Genomic DNA, 14,445 nt, shown 5'->3' with positions numbered 1-14,445 from the left:
GTTTCAGTGACCAGGAACACTTCAGGTTTGTGTTAGTCCACAGACTCCAGGGAAAGAAAGAAAGAAAGAAAGAAATGTTTAAAACCCTTGTGCATGAAGCAATCTATGTGTCTCAGGATTTTCCAACGTCTTTTCTCATGGGGAGGGATGCCATAGTGAGATTCCTTTCTGGACATGGTCTAACCACATCACCTGTGGTCTGTTCCAGGTACCGGAATTGCGTTTATACCTACCGAATTCTGCCCGATAAAGAAAATAAGCTGATTGTCCAGGTAAGCCATCTCTGTACTATTTGGTCCCACAAAAATGTACTTGAGAACTGCTGGTTTTCAAAGTAATTCTAACACCAACAGAAAAAGGATATAAGGAATTAAACTAATGTCAGGCCAGCACAGTGCTGGTCTCCAGGCCACTGCTGTGGAGATTTCAGTGTCCGGTCTGGTCCATAGCTGTGGCCATTGGCACACTCCTTAACACACATGCCTTCAATTCAGTGGCACAGCCAGGTTTTATGTAACTGAGAAGCTCAGCACATGGAATTACTTTTCCTTTGAAGCCAGCTTCTTGTCAATACATCATGGATCTCTTAAATCCAAAACTGCAGCACAGTTGCCTACACCCAGAGAATGTAAATTGAGTTCTCATCTCAGGACCCAGAAAGTACCAAGACTGAGGGCAGGAGTTTCAGATGTTCTGTTTATTCCTATTTTGATTTAGGAGCCTAAATGAGCCACTTCCCCTTCCTGTGCCACCCTCTCAGCCCACTTTTTTCTAAAATATAAATCATGAAACTTGGGGTGGGGAGGCAGGCATGGTCTCCTACAGCCCCAAGAACTGGGCATGTGTTTACTGGGCAACAGTGGGGGCTGCAGCCAACTCATGCTCTTGGCACAGTCAGTGCTGCATGGGCATTCCCTGCTAAATGGAATGGAAATGCCCATGCCACCCAGTCTGCCTTGCTATTCAGAGTGGGTCTACAATCATTCCTTCCCATTTCAGATGACAACTAGCTTCCCACACTAGAAATCAGATTTCTACCAACTTCATGAGCAGCTTACACGTCTCCCATGCACCATGTTATTTGTGTATTTCCTCATGTGCTTTGGAGTTATCAGTGTTTCTTTGAGATCTGCACTAAGAGGCAGCATATCTGAAACAAGAGTCCTGAGTTAGTGAGAACAGCTAAGTGCTGGCAGCTTGCTTTCAGCTGTGGGTGTTGGTAAGAATGGTGGATTGTGTGTCCTGGGTGCACACATCCAGCTTGGCTCCTTCAAGATCCTCTTTTGGGTAGCTCGGGCTGTTTTCAAGAGCTCCACTCAGGTGCAGCTCTGCACAGACACAGCTGTATTGCCACCAAGGCTAATTCCAAGCTCTTGGTGCTGTACTCCAGAGGACTGTGTGCCCAGAGCCAGCCACCATGGCCCTGTCGTCCTTGACAGCTGGATTGCCCAGAGCCATTGAGAGTCCTCTGCCTCACTTGCACTTCTGTTTCTGAGGAGGAACTGCCAGCAGGAGTCTATGATGGACTTGATCTGGGTCTGTAGTGTTACTATGGCACGTCACCAGAGTTCATCCCTCTTCCTGGAGCACTGAGTGACACTGTGCAGAGGAACCTGTGCAGGCTCAGCCGGGTGCAAGCCTGGGACCAATAACTTGCTGTTCCACCTGGCTCCACACACTGTGCTGCAGGCTCTTTGTAGTGATACTTGATATCCCCCCATCTTCTGATATATCCCAACCATTCTGTCCTAAAGAGTGTGTTTTGGTGCATTATGCTGGTGTGATGATGAGGTGGTGGTAAGAGCCCAGAAGGTGATATGGTGTTTATCATTTTTGTCAGTACCCAGATCAGCTGCAGAGATCAGGGTCTCACTGTGCCAGAGAGCTCACAGATGAAGCCCCACAGGCAGGGACAGTGCTGGGGGATACCTGAAGCCCAGGCAATGGGCACAACTATGTATGTCCCACACCAGCTCTGTGGCAGGGCTGGCATGGGACCCCGGCACTGCTAATGGTGTCCTTGCTCTCTGCACTGGCAGCAGTATGATGAATGGAACTTGTGGAACCCTAATTCTGAATAACTTTGGGGTATTAGTTTGACAGCTGCTTTGTCTTTTGCAAAACAAGCGCAGAAATGATCCTATGTTGGGTTTTCCCCTGTGAGAGAGGAAGAAAGGCAGGCCAGAGGGTATCTGCAAAGGCAGCCAAACAGCCCCACACTTTGTCCCTCCGTGCCCTGCCCTGTCCCCTCCTCATCTCTCAGCTGCCCCGCTGGCAGATGGTGTGAGCAGCCTGTTCTAGCAGGACACAGATGCTATGAGTGACAGGAGAGTTTGAAACCTGAGCAGAGAGCAATGTGCCTGTGTGCACCAACTCTCCAGAGAGTGCTGGGCCACAGGCTGCTTCCAGCACCTGCCAGTGAAGGTCTGTGCAGAGAGTTCTGTGTGTTACAGCCCAGGAAGATGCAAGTTGCACTTCCCTGTTTGTACTGGATCCGTGATTGTTTCTGCTGTGACAAAGGGCCTGTTTTCATGTACAACTCTTGTCTGCAGATCAGAGCACTGCAGCCATAAGAAATCTGTGTTTCTCTCTGGTGTAAAAATGGGCAGCTCTCATGCTGGATCAAGGTTTATGAACAAGCAATTTTTAAGGTTTGCTTGGGCCCCATGTTGTGATTGCGAGGGATTTCTCTTGTTCCTGTGTCATGGAATGCAGAGGGGCTGTGGCGGAATACCTTTGTGAGCTGGGTTGCCAGGAGCTGTAGGTTGAATATCAGGAGGAGGCTAAATAAAGTGTGTTGTTAACTCATGTTTTGAAGACACAACACCTCCTGCTTTGTGCTGCCTTATTCCAGTTCTGTGGGAGAGGCAGAAGAAGGGGGCTGGCTTCTTCTGGCAAGAGAAAGATGCAGTGAGAGTTGTAATTCAGGCTCAGAGGAAAAACAGTCCTGTGTGCTTGGCTGCTGCTCTTGGTACAGTGTTCCAGCTGGGCCAGACTTTTTTTTTGGTTGCTTGTCTATTGATTTTTGGATAAAACAAAAACTACTTCATGTGTATTAAAAGATCTGATTTTTGAAAAGATTTCTTCTTTGCAAGGATGTAAAAGCTGTTGAATAGGATGGAATGCTGACATTTTTTTAAAATTCCATTAAAAAAGGAAAGGGTCTACTAATCCTATGGAACTAGATCAGGTGATAAATTAATACAGCAGTCAGTAGATGCTTCTCATTTCTGGGTTTATAAAAATGATATAGGAAAGATTCAATGCCCAATCCTGAGATTAGCCTGTATTAGTTACAATATGAGCCCTGATTGTCAATGTGACCTTTTTTTTTATCCTGCACAGTGCTTCTTCCTGAAAAAAGGGCTGTCTTCCTGCCCAGATCTGGGCTGTTGTCTGTCAAGAATTTTTCTTGATGACAGCAGGTTCAGAAGATCTGTCATATCCCAGCTACATACACAGCACATGTGATATGACAGCTCTCCCTCTGCCACTCTATGGAGTTTTTTCACCCTTAAAGCTGCAAGTTGCATCACTTTTTTGTTAAGTCTTGGAGAGTACATTTCATTTTTCTCTTTTTAGTTAGAGCCTGGTCCCACCCTAGTGGAATGATAGTGTCATTATTTTTGCATGGTTAAATTAACTGTTCAAGAACAGGTGGCAGAAAGGGCGGTACACATTTTTGCATGCAAAGGTGCACTTTTGCATTCAGGCTGAAGAAAAAAATATTTGCATATGTCCTTCCAGCGTTTTGTGGCATGGCATGCCATTGGGATTCTACATCTGCAGCAGCTCTGCAGCAGTTAGCATGGTTGGGAATCTCTCTTGCCTGCCATATCTGGAATTCATCTGGTGTCCTCCCATACTGAGCTGTAGAGGTCACTGTCACAGGCTGTTTTCTTTAAACACAAATAGAATTTTTGCCTTTCTTTTCTGGTGAATTTTCTCCTTTCATTACTTGAGACTTCAGAATATATGTGAAGAAAGCATGGCTTGGATGAATCAAACTTGCATCCTGCTGATGAAAACATATTTAAGGAAGGAGGGTAGGGGTAATGAAAACCCCTTGAAACACAGGATCTGTAAGAGCAAGTGGAGATCTTTAGGCTGAGAACAATTAGTCATCAAGATATCTCTGCCAGTCTGCAGACTCTTGCTGTAGTAAGAGAGAACAGGAAGAGAGAAAAAAACACAGTTACACAGAGATCCAGGAGCAGGAGCAGGGGCAGGAGGCTGGAAAAAACTGCCCCTGAGTGAGCTCAGCTGCTGCCTGCCTGTGGGCAAGTCACAGCTGGGGTGCTTCACTTCCTTCTCTGTGAGAACAAATATGATTTTCCCTTGCTCCAGCAGGGAGACATAATTAATGTGTAGTTACTGAGTGCTTGGGGATTAGCTGAATGTAATCATGTTTGTGCAAAGAGGGGTGAAGCAGCAAAGGAGTCCTTGGACATCACAGGATCAAACTAAGCACCGGAGACAAACTAAAGACACTAAAATTGTCTTTTTAAACTAGGCATCTATGGTCAGTTCTTGCCATCCAGATTCACAGAAGATACAACTTTCCTGTGCTGTCACTGAAAGCATCTCATTTATTCAACTGGCTGGTTGAATGGTCAGTATGACCCTCATTACTGGCCTCTCTGCATTCCTTATGACCTTAACATCCCCTCAACAAATGGGGAACTTGGCCCAGTCAAGGATTGGGTTACCAAAAATAATTTTAAACATCTGTCCCTGGCTGACCTTAGCAGGATCAGAGGATCTGTGTGATACATCAGTATTCATCCCCCCTCATTTTGGACATGCACTCAAAGCTGTCACGTAGTCAAAGCTGAGTTGTATCTGCAGTCAGCAGGAAAGAAATCAGTTTCTCATCTGGGTGGGCTCATCTGTCCTTGGCAGGTCCTGTCTCTGTTGCCTAAAGATAACCCCCTTAAACTGCCAAATTTGGCAGGCTGCAGTCGGGTGAGGATATTCCCAGTACAACTGACTCTTATTCCATGTGACAAGGCTCTGAGGTCAAGGGCTGCTGTTGAAAACCTGTGATACTGCCCTTGCCTAATGCTTTACCCTCTATTGCCTTTATATACTTCACCTTCAAAGGGTCACTGCCAAGAGTATAACCTGCCTCATGAGTGAGGATGCTTGAAAGAGGTGCTGAGAAGGAACAAGGCACTGGCCTTGGCGGGTCAGTGAATATGGATTGGAACAGGGTAGTGTGGACTTTGATGTCTCTTGATTTCTGGTGCATCTCAAACAGGAATTCACATCTCATGTTAGCTGCTGATGCAGTGAAATCAATAATTTCTCAGGGGCAGCTAGATTGTATCTTACGTTCTGCTTGTAGTCTGCCAGATAACACTTCATAGGTAATTTGTAGGATCAAGCACTGGCCTCGTGCCACTGTGTGTGAAGGCTGGGGGAGATATCCTGATGGACAGATGGCAACACTGCACAAACAGGGCTGGCACCAAAGATGTCCTTTGTAAAAGCCACTGAGAGAGTGAACCTAGTAGTTACAGGAGCAGCTGTGGCTTGTGGATAAAGGTAGAGTCTCCTTAAGAAACTGGGACACCTGCAAAGCAGCCTTTTGGTAGCTGGTGCAACCTCACCTTGAGCCCTGTGGGCAGCTTCAGGTACCACAATATAAAAAAGACATGAAACTATTGGAGAGTGCCCAGAGGAGGCCATGAAGATGGTGAAGGGTCTGGAGGGGCCATATGAGGTGTGGCTGAGGGCACTTGGTTTGTTCGGCTGGAGCAGAAGAGACTGCGGGGAGCCTCATTGCCATTATGACTTCCTTGTGAGGGGAAGAGCAGGGGCAGGTACTGACCTCTTCACTCTGGTGACCAGTGGCAGGGCCCGAGGGAATGGCTGGAGCTGTGTTAGGGGAGGGTTGGGTTGGATATCAGGCAGAGGTTCTTCCCCCAGAGGGTGGTAGGGCACTGAACAGGCTCCCCAGGGAATGGTCATGGCTCCAAGGCTGCCAGAGCTCCAGGAGTGTTTGGACAATGCTCCCAGGCACAGGGTGGGGTGTCTGTGCAGGGCCAGGAGTTGGACTTGATGATCCTGTGAGTCCCTTCCAGCTCGGCATATTCCATGGTTCTCTGGTTCTATAATCGTGTGCTGTCGCCTGTGCTGTGTGGCAGAGTCTGGCCTCAGCCTGAGGAAGACGCAGCCTCACGGTGCTTTCCTGTGGGCGTGACCCGGTTGCTTGACCAGGTTTGGTTTTTTTCTTGTGTTACCCTCAAGTCTGCTCTTCCATTCATGCTGCCAGCTGAGCTCTTGCTTCAGGTCAGGTCCTGTCTTGAAATGTTGTGGGCTGCTAAGGATAGAGGCTCCAGTCACCCACAGTGCCTTAAATGCTACTTATATCTTTTGTCTGCCCCAGAGGAGAGGGAAGAAATAGAGCTTGCCTGGAGCAGAAGTAGGAACCACTTTATATTTTTGAGCAAAATGGAAATTTTTTTTTTTTTAAAAATCGCTTTCATGTGAAATGTTTCATTTTGATTTTCAACTTTTCAGAAGTGATCAGTGTTACCAGGATGTTGAAGAAAAGCGTTGTTTCGGATGGAAAAACTGGATCACCCTTTTGAAAAAGTCCAGATAAGCAATTTTGAACTTGTCACCTGTCTTCATTTGAAAAACAGGTGTCTGCCAAAGAAGGCAGGAACCTCCCCTGGAATGGAAAATTTGACCACCTTCCCCCCAGATTATTATAACTTTGGAATTAAGGGGCTTTCAGGCAAAGATATGGGAAAAGGAATAACAGCTCTTTATGAATATACATACATATATATATATATATATAAACCAAGCCAGCCCAACACCCCGGGCAGCCCCAGCGCGCAGCAGCGGAGCCCAGCGCCGCCGCTCCCGGCCGCCGGCGCTCTCCCCTCGCTGCAGCTCCGCTCGCGGCCGCCAGGGGCGCTCGTGGCTCCCGGCCGGGCGGGGCGGCTGCGGGGATTCCCCGGGCCGGCAGGGGGCGCTGTGCCGCGAGCTCGGCCCCTCTCTCCCCTCACAGGGTAATGGCGGCTCGGCCGGCGGGAGGGATGGAAAAGGGATGGAAAAGGGGCTTCCTTTACCAACCCCCGGGGCAGCCGGACCCGGTGCCCCTCCGGACGGCGAAATGGGCTGCAGCAGGAACCTTGGAGCGGTGGCTGGAACGGCAGAGATGAGCAGGCCCCCAGGGGCAGCGAATTGAAGTGTAGCACTAAGCCCCAAGCAGTGGCAGAGGCAGAAGCAGCGGAAGGTCCTGGCAGGCGCTGGGTGTCGGGCTAAAGTGTAGCAAAAAACCCAAAGCAGCAGCAGAAAACAGCCGGGGTTGTGCAGCGGCAGCTGAGCTCCCGAAAGCAGCTGGGAGATGCTCCCTCGGAGTGGGGAGGTGTTTTCCCCTGAGGCACCTGAGTAGATGGTGAGGGTCCTTCCCAGTGAGATCGGGTGTTGCAAAGGTCCCAGTTCAACAGCCGCTCTTATGAGCAGACGCTCACCCACGGTAAGGAAGAAGCAGTAAAGGATGGAATTCCGTGGTGGCAGCAAATTCTCCCCACGGCAACAAGCAGCACCATCTGCCCTCTGGTCCCGAGACCAAGAGAGAGCGAGGAGCTGAACTCAACCCCTCACCCCCAGCCAAAATCTCGCAGTATCTGCACTTCCAAGGAGAAACCCCCTGAGCTAAGAGACTGCAGCCAGCTGCACTCTTCGTCCTCCTCCTTGGCTACATCTTTTATCTCTCTTAAGTATCTTCATTATCATCTCTTAGGCAACAAATGGGGGAAAATTCCCTGAGAGAAAGAAAAAAATAAAAGGAAAAATCCTAACCTCCAACATCACCTTTTTTTTATAGGGGGAACGGGTGTTGAACAAAGACTGTGCCTTCCATAGCACATGCTCCAAGCTCCTTCATTTTTTAATAACTTTTTTTTTGCTTTGAGCAAAACTGTTTGGCCAACTCCAGAGTCTTTTGGGTTACCTTGTGAGAAGGGATCACGAAAAGCTGCCTTCTTCTCATGCTGTATAAAAGACTGTATTACAGTAAGGAAAACATTAGTGTTTTTAAACTTACAGCCTGTGTTTTTCTTTCCTCTTCCCCTCCCTGGGCTGTCCTAGCTACCCAGCTCTTTGACAGAAGGCAGCGGTGTGTGTGCATCTTCCTGCTCCCCGCTCCGTGGGGAAACATGGGAAATGTTCATTTTGCAGTTGTAGTGCCAAATCATCATTCCTGTGTGCATGAGCACTCCTTGCATTTGTGCTGAAATCCACTATTTTTAAAAACTTCTTACATTTATACTTACTACCTGTTGCAAAGGGAGGGCCTGACCCTTTTTTCTTGTGGGTTTTGCTGACTTCGGTGAAAATGACAGATACCCTGGCAGCACTGTTTTACAGTGAGTGATCATATAGCTTTTTTTTTTTTCTGGTAATTTTCTCCTAGTCCGACATGGGGTTTTGTGCAACAGGAAACAAATGGTGCTATGTGAGCAGTTAGAAAGCAGGCCAGCAGCTGTGACTCACTGTGCCAACTGACACTAAATGCAGATCACCAGTGTGCTCTGCGGCTCCCAGCACATAGGAGAAGCCCTGAATACTGTATAGCGTTTTCTGCTGAACCTCACTCCCCAGTGCACTTCTAGAAACACATTTTTTTGGAATCATCTTGATTTATACACTGTATACAGGTTGACTAAATATGCCAGAACAAACAAAATTCTGTCTACTGGGGTGAGCAAGATGTACAAGGCGAGGGCCGCCTGTCACGTCACTGTTGGCAGGATTGTGCCTGCCCCTGAGCAGGATTTGTTCTGGCTTGTGGTTATGAGTCCTGCAGGGTGGAGCTGGGGCAGAGGCCCCATCCGGTCTGCAAACCCACTCTGGAGCACAGGCTGCTGTCCTGCCAGCAGCAGCTGGTAAGAGCTATGAGTTCAGCTCAGTTCCTGCATTCCTGGTGTCACTGCTGCTGTCACCAACGCCAGAGACACTGTCTGCCTGTGCCATATGCAGTACCAAGTTCATTGTTAGCCCTGTGCAGAGAGATGAAAGTTTTTGTTGTTCTCTTTGTTGCTGCACTGTAATCTCAGTGTGCTGTACTGCTCTGGCACATGTGGCCACAAAAAAGTTTTCTGTAAAAGGACTTCGTGATTTGCTGTGGATTTTGCTAATCTATCTGTATCTGAGCAAGACCTTTCTACTAGGAAATTGCTCTGAAGCTGGTTTCATTGGGTGATAAAGTAAAACACTTCACGTGAGGCTCAGCCATCCACCACTTACAGCTTCTGTCACAGCTCTGCAAGGGGTTTGTACCTGCTCAACTATGATGGCACAACCTCATGAGCTCCAGGGAAGACAGGGCAGGCACAGCTCTGCCCAAAATGCCACTTGCACAGAGGCTGTCTCACGAAAAGATAATGATGAGAATGAAACAGATTTCACCTGAGTTTGTTCTTACCGCAGAAAACTCACTGTGCTCGTGGGACTCTGTTGGCACTGCAGGGCTGAGAGATAACCAGGGTGCTCACTTTTCTTGGATAGAAAGAAGGGATAAGTGAACAACCAGGCAATACATATAAGCAATATATTGAAACATGGTTAGAGCAGCACATTTTTAGTATGTCCAAAACCATAATTTAATTATATTGCACTTCATTTTATTACCAAAAATTTTAGATATTCAAATTTGAATATTTCTCAATATAATTTAATGTTGATTTAAATCAGTTTGTAAAGCACTTTACATGTAGGACTGAAAATAATTTACAATCAGGGCTTAGCAAAATCCATATATTTCATGTTTCTACAAACTATCCAAATCTGTTTATACAAGGAAAATGTTTTTTCCACTCTTGCATCTGACGTAGGAATGAACTTAATGCACTACACAGGTTTTGGAAAGCTGAAAGAAGCAGCATTTAATAAGAGAACTAGGTATTTCCTGAAACATGCACATTCCTGCTACTGAATCTCTCAGTATACAAAATTCTTCATACAAACAAACCATGTCCAGCTTTTGTGTAGAAGTTTGAACCCTTCCAGAATGTTTCCAGTTTCCTGAAATATATATTAAAAAAAAATTCAGAGAATATGGTTTAGATAAAGTTAAAGTGATATTATTTTGTTTTTCAAGATTCAAAATATGTAATCAGGTTTTTGGAAGCTAATGCATGCCATGACGTGAAATCCCTTTTCCTTTTATCTGGATGTGCTAGCAGATAAAATCTCCCTCCAAAGAGTGAAATGCAAATGAATGTCATCAATTTCTTTTGCTGTTTGCTCTCCAGTAAGTGTGTTATGTCATAAAGCCTTCATCACACTCAAACAATTGAAAATTGCAAATAGCAAATCCTCACTGAAGGTACAAAGCAGCTTCCAGGAGCTGCAAAATCTTTCCAGATTGAGAAGATAAGGATTAGGACTGTTACACAGTAAGCAGTTTAACAAGTACTGTTTTAGAAGAGTAATTGTTTCACCTGTTATCCTTTGGAAAGGCTTTGACCACCCAAAATCACATACCCAGCAGCTCTTTCCCACCCCACGGGATCTTCCCGCCTCCCCCCCCCCCGCGATCAGCTACAAGAGCTCAGGCGTACAAACAATCGAATTACAAACATGTATAACCCTGAGATAAACCCCTGGGACACACCCACCTCAATGTCTCCTGGACTAGCAAAAGGAAAATTTCCCCGAAATTTTGAAACTCTTGTGGCAGATGACAAAAAGCAATTGAAAACTTATGTAACCAACGTTATCAACAAGAAAATATTCTCATTTTGCAGTAATTTGGTGGATATTAGCTTTAATGTTATCAGTCACATATTGTTCAATCCATTTGATTGTCTTATCCTTTATATATTTTATATTACCAAAGACTTCTGATGAAGCTTCATAACTCAATTTCAGGTAGTCAGGGAGACAATAGATTATTTCCCTCTCAGCTGTGTGGTAATGAAAGGCTGTGTTCTATTGCTTCTGTGATTTGAGGGATGATGGGTCACAGAGGAAAGTGCTCATTTACAGGCAAGTCTTGAGTTGTTTTCTCAAAGAAAGAGAAGTTATTTTATTGTTGGTGCTGTATGAGGCTTTTTGTCCTGATCATTTAAAATAGGAATGAGTCTTGGAAAACACTGATTTGTTTACAAGGAGTCTTATAGCAAATGTCGTGGTCACTAAAAAATTGTTTCCACACTTGTTAATGACAGGGCAATGCCCTTTCTTCTTCAGAGATCTACCTTGATTTGCTGATAAGGTGAGTCATTGCAGGCTGCATCCCTCTCCACGAAGACATGGAACTCATCCAGCACATCACAAGTGACACGTAGGCTCCAGTTAGATCTCGTTCCCTCAGTCTGCACTGCACCTGTGGAGAATGGGACCAGTAAATCCTACGTGGGCTTTAGCTTATTGCTGACATAAATGTAAAATATAAAGATACAATCACCTTTGAATATCAACTGGAAGTATTGTCCTGGTTGCGCTTGTTTTAGGTAAACGAGGTCTGCTTCACCAATACTCTTCAAATTTACCTTTTGGTGGTTGAAGTTATTACAGCCTTTGAATGAAATTTAGCATCCTTGACTTTTCAGATTGCTGTATAAACACGTGCAAGGCTTGATTTCAAATGACAAAATGGTTTAGGGAAATGAAACAGACTTTAGCAAAGATAGCTCAGATTCAGTTGTTTCAGTCCCTCTGAAAGAATGAAGTCACAATGCAGCTTTTGGTTGTTCCCAGACCTTTGCCCCGCTGTTCTGACATCTTATGTCTTCAGTTTGTGCTTCTGTTGGAGTTTTCAGTCTTGGTTCTCCTCTGAAAGTCTAAACTGGTTGCGGTCTGTTCCATCCCAGGGTTCTGAAGCTGTCCCTCTGCAGTATTTTAAACGCCAACACACAGCACAGCTGGGTTCAGCAAACCCCATGGGCAAAGGATGGTGAAGTTCGCTGTGGGCTGGGGTTGCTTTCTGTTAGCAGACTAGTAAGCCTGAGTAAAAATTTCCAGGTAACTCTGCATTAAGCCTTATTCTCCAAAACTTGACAGGGCTGTAGTGACCTGTGCTGTTTAACAGCCTTAGTATCAAGTGTTCCTTGTGATCGGACATGGCAGGAGCCACAGGCAGGCACTGGTCGCTCACAGAGGCACTGGGTAGCCTATTGTCGTTGTACATTCCTGTGCATGCAAACCCACAAACCCTGAGTCCAATTTTAGGGGGGAAAGTGTAACAAAAAATGTGTAACATCCGCTATTTTCATTCCAGAAGTGCGGTTCAGGGGAGAACATAAAAGGAGAGGGTTTGAAGGGTATTTTTTTTCTGGTTTTAGTTTTGTGGTTAGTTTTGCTAAATGCTCCTTCAGGCTATGTTCTGTCCGGTCAGCAGCTATGGCTCTGATTGAGTGAGGGTTTGCAGTAACTGAATGAAATAAGGGACAGCCTCTTGAAAGAAAGGACAAGTGGTCACCCTTAGTGTCACAAAAATAGAAATCAGTTGCTGTAGCTAAAGCCTGAGAAATTTTGCAGACTGAAGATGGGAAATTGTAACACTAAGGTGCCAACCCTTACTGTGCATTGCTCAGGGGTTTGAATTATGCAAACCTAGAAAATGATGCAGTTCAATGTGGTGCATGCAACTGCTTCCCATGCACGTTCTGCCTGCATTGCTTTGCTTCAGCAGCCTATCTTCAATAAATACTACCTCTTCAATCTTGGATTTTCTCTTTCCCACTGGATAGTTTATGTAATTTATGCATAATTAGTGCTTGGTGATGGTTGAAACTGGGATTCATTCAGCTGAGAGGACAGTAGGGAAAGCAGACAGCTGATTATGGATCCTCCACTGTCTGCTGCACAGGTTGGAGAAGAGCCCCAGGAACTTAGTGTAAGACTGATGTGGGCTGAGGGATCCTGCCCAGCTGTGCAGGCAGATCCATTGTGGGCATGTCTTCACCTGTTTCAGGAGAAACTCTTTCTCCTAGGACTTCAAACATTTCACATGGTTGCCTGGGTATGTATTGATCGCCTTCTACAGAGGGAAAAGCTGAAGGGAGCTTGGGAATTTCCACAAGAAGCAAGTAACCTGCAATAGTTCTCCCAGCCCAGCTACTGTCAGCAGAGAACACTGACAGAATCACAACGATGACCTCCACTAAGTGCCTTCAGAAACAATGACTGTGGTACATTTGCTGCCTTGGGTGCCTTGATAGCTCTTGGAGGCCCATGTTTTCAAGCTTGTCTTGGTAAGCACTAGAGCTAGATACTTTATGAAGAAATGAAAATGGAAATTTTCATTTGACTTCAAGTGTTGAAGCTCCTCAGTGGAAAACCAAAAAGCACAAGGCTTGTGATAAAATTACAAAAGTTCTTAGAAGTAGTGTACTCCAAAACTTTTACTTAAATTCCACCCACACACTACAGAAGTGCTAAAAACATTGCATCAGATCCTCATGGATCTGCAGTCCTTGCTCATTCATCATCAACTCATCTGACTTGCACCCCGTAGCTAAATTTAATACCGGTCCTTCATGTTCCGTCATGGAACTGTACTGTTACTTGCTTTTTGTTGATGTAAATCTTATTTATTATAACATGGAGAAATGCTGAAAGGCTTGTTTGCTCAGCAGGTTTCTCTTGGTGCTACAAGCTGAATCATTGTGTGCTGTATTGGCAAAATCTTTTGAAGGCCAGAGTTCTAATGGTTTATTTAGTGTGGAGAACTATCCCAAGTACATGGTCTTGGTGCTTTCTAGAATTGTTTGGTGTTCTTCCTGGCTTCTACATAACTATATGTCATGGTTTGACACTGGCCCAATGCCAGGCACCCACAAAAGTCACTTGCTCACCCTCCCCTGCTGCAGCTGGGTAGAGGAGGGAAAAAGAAATTAATGAAGGGTCCATGAGTTGAGATAAGGACCAGGAGAAAACACTTCAAGGGCAAAACAGGCTCAACCTAAAGTTGCAAACTGAATTTATTACTAACAGAGTCAGTGGAGGATAATGAGAAGTAAAATAAGCCCCTAAAACACCTTTTCTTCCCCCAACCCCTCTCTCCTTCCCACTGACAGCGGCACAGGGAGACAGGGCACGGGGGCTTGGTCAGCTCATCACCCGAGGTTTTCTTCCGCTGCTCCGGGAGAGGAGTCCTTCCCCTGCTGCACCGTGGGGTCCCTCCCACGGGAGACAGTTCTCCATGAACTTCTCCAGCGTGGGTCCACTCCCACGAGCAGCAGTCCTGCCAAACCTGCTGCCACGTGAGCCCCTCCCACGGGCACAAGTCCTCCCAAAACTGCTGTGCCATGGGTCTGTCTTCCATGGGGTGCAGTCCTCCAAGGACAGGCTGCTCCAGCCGGGAAGCAAGGACCTCTCTCCGCCAGATCTCCCACTGGATCACAGCCTCCTCCAGGCATCCACCCACTCTGGCATGGACACCTCCCCCAGGGGCTGCGGGTGGATCTCTGCATCCCC

The 14,445-nt window shown here is 46.2% G+C and overlaps 1 protein-coding gene and 1 long non-coding RNA gene across 5 annotated transcripts in view; one reads left to right on the top strand and one right to left on the bottom strand.

Moving 5' to 3' along the window:
- INPP5D (inositol polyphosphate-5-phosphatase D) overlaps nt 1-14,445 on the top strand; it is a 62,342-nt gene that overhangs the window by 11,904 nt on the left and 35,993 nt on the right. For all 4 annotated transcript variants that reach the window (XM_042020720.1, XM_042020719.1, XM_042020718.1 and 1 more), the window contains exon 4: nt 209-272. In XM_042020720.1, the coding sequence (XP_041876654.1) occupies nt 209-272 (64 nt within the window). The remainder of the gene's footprint in view (nt 1-208; nt 273-14,445) is intronic.
- On the bottom strand, nt 11,085-14,179 carry LOC121661026. Its single transcript, XR_006014832.1, has 2 exons — nt 11,432-14,179; nt 11,085-11,350 (listed from the first exon to the last, which is right to left on the bottom strand). It is a non-coding gene; the product is annotated as an uncharacterized LOC121661026 (long non-coding RNA).

Source organism: Corvus kubaryi, unplaced genomic scaffold (genome assembly GCF_017639235.1).
Source record: "Corvus kubaryi isolate FWS band 111438036 unplaced genomic scaffold, C.kubaryi_AGA036_p1.0 37041, whole genome shotgun sequence".
Taxonomy (NCBI): domain Eukaryota; kingdom Metazoa; phylum Chordata; class Aves; order Passeriformes; family Corvidae; genus Corvus; species Corvus kubaryi.
This window is presented reverse-complemented; position numbering and strand designations above follow the sequence as displayed.